The sequence below is a fragment of the Henckelia pumila genome, chromosome 4, assembly GCF_033568475.1.
Source record: "Henckelia pumila isolate YLH828 chromosome 4, ASM3356847v2, whole genome shotgun sequence".
Taxonomy (NCBI): Eukaryota; Viridiplantae; Streptophyta; class Magnoliopsida; order Lamiales; family Gesneriaceae; genus Henckelia; species Henckelia pumila.
Window position 1 is genome coordinate 13,130,222 of NC_133123.1, and position 3,505 is coordinate 13,133,726.

At 35.9% G+C, this 3,505-nt stretch overlaps 1 protein-coding gene across 1 annotated transcript; it reads right to left on the reverse strand.

Annotated features, from left to right (window-relative positions):
- Positions 1 to 922: 922 nt before the first annotated feature.
- LOC140865344 (protein CURVATURE THYLAKOID 1A, chloroplastic-like) lies at positions 923 to 3,238 on the reverse strand. The gene is made up of 5 exons (XM_073269952.1): positions 2,885 to 3,238; positions 1,774 to 1,868; positions 1,556 to 1,663; positions 1,376 to 1,447; positions 923 to 1,190 (listed from the first exon to the last, which is right to left on the reverse strand). The coding sequence occupies exons 1-5, from the start codon at positions 3,021 to 3,023 to the stop codon at positions 1,125 to 1,127; spliced, it is 480 nt and encodes a 159-aa protein (XP_073126053.1). The 5' UTR covers positions 3,024 to 3,238; the 3' UTR covers positions 923 to 1,124.
- Between the last annotated feature and the right edge of the window lie 267 nt (positions 3,239 to 3,505).

Consider the following 3,505-nt stretch of genomic DNA (forward strand, 5'->3'; position numbering starts at 1 on the left):
TAGTAAACCCTCAATTTTGAAGTATTTTTGCAAAATTCCTCCACTCGCGCTAATTTTCAAATTTTATTTTAAATTATTTATATTTTAAAAAAACCATGGTGATAAGTATAATTTTTGCACTTATATTTTACATGATTTAACTTAATTTTTGTTATTTATCGATTAATATTATACATATTATGTATTGTTTGTGTCGATTGCAGGAATTTATGTGACAATAATTTTCAGTGGGTTGAGAGATGTGAAATAAGATGAGGATAAAGAGACACGAACGAAGAGAAAGGGAGTGCGATAATCGAAGTTAAAGAAAGAAATTAAAGAGTGGGAGTGGCGCACCCGCGCCTATCATTAGTGCACTCCTGTTTTTAATGCTTTCAATTTACTGGTTATACATTGAATGAATTATTGTTTTGAATTCATCACTCGGGATAGGATTTTGAATACAACATAGGATAATATATCAGTGGTGTTTATATTATTCGAAAGACATATTAAAAAAATTATTGTGCTATTTATCGAAATTAATATTCAAACTTTGATATAAATATTGAGTTTAATATTAAATATGAACTTCCACGATCATTTGGGAAAGAGAGTAGAATTATGACGGATATATACTATATATATAAAATGCTCGATTTGACATATTTACAATATATTTTCAATCATGGGCTGCCACGTCAACTGCATACCACTATCCTGCGGGTAGCATCTACTCAACCCATTTTAAAGGTTTAATACATGCCGCCCACAGGGTAATGCCCTGCGGGTGATGTGTAACCCCATGATTGGTCAAAATCAGTGTATCCCATATAGGACCCATTAATTTTAATCAATCATGGGCCGCCACGTCACCCGCATGCCACTATCCTGCGGGTAACATCTACTCAACCTTAAGACACGAGTGAACAATACACATACATACATATAACTGATTCTTTCAAGGGTGACGAGTGAACAATACACATACATACATATAACTGATCTATTTTTTCTCCTAGAAATTATTATCGATATATATTCTCATTACAGCACAACAAAAGATGTATCTGGTAGAAAGACACGAGTGCATAGATCAAATTGTTTCTGAGGCATTAAACATCTTATTACATTCATACATTCATTCATTCGGCTCCAGAAATCTTCTTCTTTAACTCCTCGATGTCTGTTGCAAGTTCTTTTCTACTTGACTGCAGGAACATAAAATGGTTTATCAGATCCAACTTCGAAGTTTTTATAAGATAGATTTAACAACTGTAAGGAGTATCCTCAAGAATTACAGGCTTACAGCACAAATTGCTTATACTGTGTTAATGATCCTAAATCATAGGGCCGTTCGAATCAATTTTAGTAGTGAACATTCATGAAAGGGTACCTTGAAAAGAAGGTAGCGGTACACAAACCATCCGGCATATCCAAGACCTACCAACTCCATGATCTTTGGAAGCTGGATAATGAAAATAATCATTTGTTTGTCAAGGAGAGCATAAGCACAAAAACATTATAATTTTACTAACAAATGTGCGTGGCAAGTTTGATGTTAAGAAAAACTTACCAAAGGTACCGAGTTGACAGCACTCACAACAATAGAGGCTAACCACACACCTACAATTGCACCTCCTCCATAAAGTAGTACTGTAGACTTGTTTTCAAGGCCATCCCACTGTACGGTAGGTACGTTGGAGAGACACGAGTTCCACAACAATGAGAATCAAGATATGAGATTACATAAGTACGTGAAGCAAGTTTTTACCCTGATTTAAGCATAATTACCTTCTCCTTGAGGTCTGTGAACAATTCATTGGCATCTATTGAACTTTCCTCTGATGGAGATGCCTTCACAATCAGCTGAGAAGACCTCCCCTTCTCTGTTCAATGTTGCACAATGGATATTAGCTCAAACATTTTTGGTAGAGAATTGACAGGACTATCTAGTTCCTGTACGTGGAGGTGTCCATGATTTTAAACACTAGAGCAATAGAATATAGTCACCAAAATGCCTCTTGAAATTCAATGCGTCAATGAAATTATTAAGTCACCAATTATGCCACGCGTATATTTCCTGCAAGTACTTTCCCTTTGTAATAGTTCAAGATTACAATTTATGACAGAAAGAAAGAAAGAATCAACCACCAAGCAATCCAGTCCTTCTTGTGAGCCAGAACGTTCATGCTAACTATTTAGTTCAGTAGACATAAATATGTTAGAATAACTGAAACTCTTGATGAAATTTTAACTCGTAAACAATAAGCTTCACACTCAACTTCGAGTGTGAATTTGCTGACACCCTATTTTTTCTCTACTATAATATAGATTCAGAGTGTACAAAAAAGATCATCTTTGAAACAATACCGCATAATCAAAGCAAAAAACAAACATTTTGCCATTGTCAGAACGAACAAGATTCTGGAGACTCTCTGTATATCCACGTAAAACCTCCGTAATCCGAACAAAATCCATCGAAATCAATGATCGAAACCATTTTAACAAATTAGTGAATTCAGCTGAATAAATAGAGATAATTAATAGCATCTAGTTTATTTCAAACACGTGGTACTGTGACTTCAAGACCTGGATATATTCCAAGACGAAACCCACTGACAGTGTGTGACTTACCAGTTAGCAATGTGAACAACTGCATACTTTTTTCAGCAAAATAAATTTATTTAAAAAAAAAAAAGCGGCTTCAAGAAACCATAATTGGCAACACAAAGCAAAATTCAAACTCAAACCCAGCTATGAAAATCCAGACACACTCCCAGAACATTAATCGCATACATTTGTTTACAGCAACAGAAGAACCCTAAAAAATCGCTCCTAGACATTACACATCCGAATCCATGAAATGTCCAACACCTAAAACTCTATACTGTAAGGTTTGCACCTTTGAGTTGGTTGAATGTTGCAGAGCAAAGGGATGGGCGTACGGGCAAGGGAGAGAAGACGGCGGACCGGTTGGTGGCCGGGAGACGGTGCATGAAGACGGTGGCCGCTGCCATAGAATTCGAAGCTGCCGCTGCCATTTTTTACAGACAAATCAAACCAACAAACAGAAAAAACGCCTTGATTCTTGAAATGCTTGTCGCAAAACAAATCCGGATTCTGGTAAAAAAAATAAAAAAAAGCCTCTTTGCGTAGAGATACTTTTGAAAGAATCTCGCGAGCGAACGAACGATCGATCTACCTGCTTCGTTGGGTCAATGATGAGATGACCTCAGCTGGTGACACGTGGAAGCATCTCATTTCCTGATTGGTGATTTCTATATCTTCAAAATCTATTTTTTATATATATTTTTGGAAGCATGTTTTTCTTTTATATAATCATAGACTCGTATCGAGACGTGTGTAACGGATCAAACTAGGGAAGATTGTAGAATGGTACAGTTGCCACTCCGAGATTACACCTATATAATTTATTGCTAGTATTGAATTGTAATTGTTGTATGCCGTTTTTGCGTAAACGTATTGTATGTTTGTGTAATTTATTTTTGCATTACACGTTGTA

Coding starts and splice junctions, on each gene's coding strand:
- LOC140865344 (XM_073269952.1), bottom strand. CDS start 3,023: ATGGCAGCGGCAGCTTCGAATTCTATGGCAGCGGCCACCGTCTTCATG. Junction 1,869..2,884: donor AACATTCAACCAACTCAAAG/GTGCAAACCTTA, acceptor AACATTGAACAG/AGAAGGGGAGGTCTTCTCAG. Junction 1,664..1,773: donor TCACAGACCTCAAGGAGAAG/GTAATTATGCTT, acceptor CCTACCGTACAG/TGGGATGGCCTTGAAAACAA.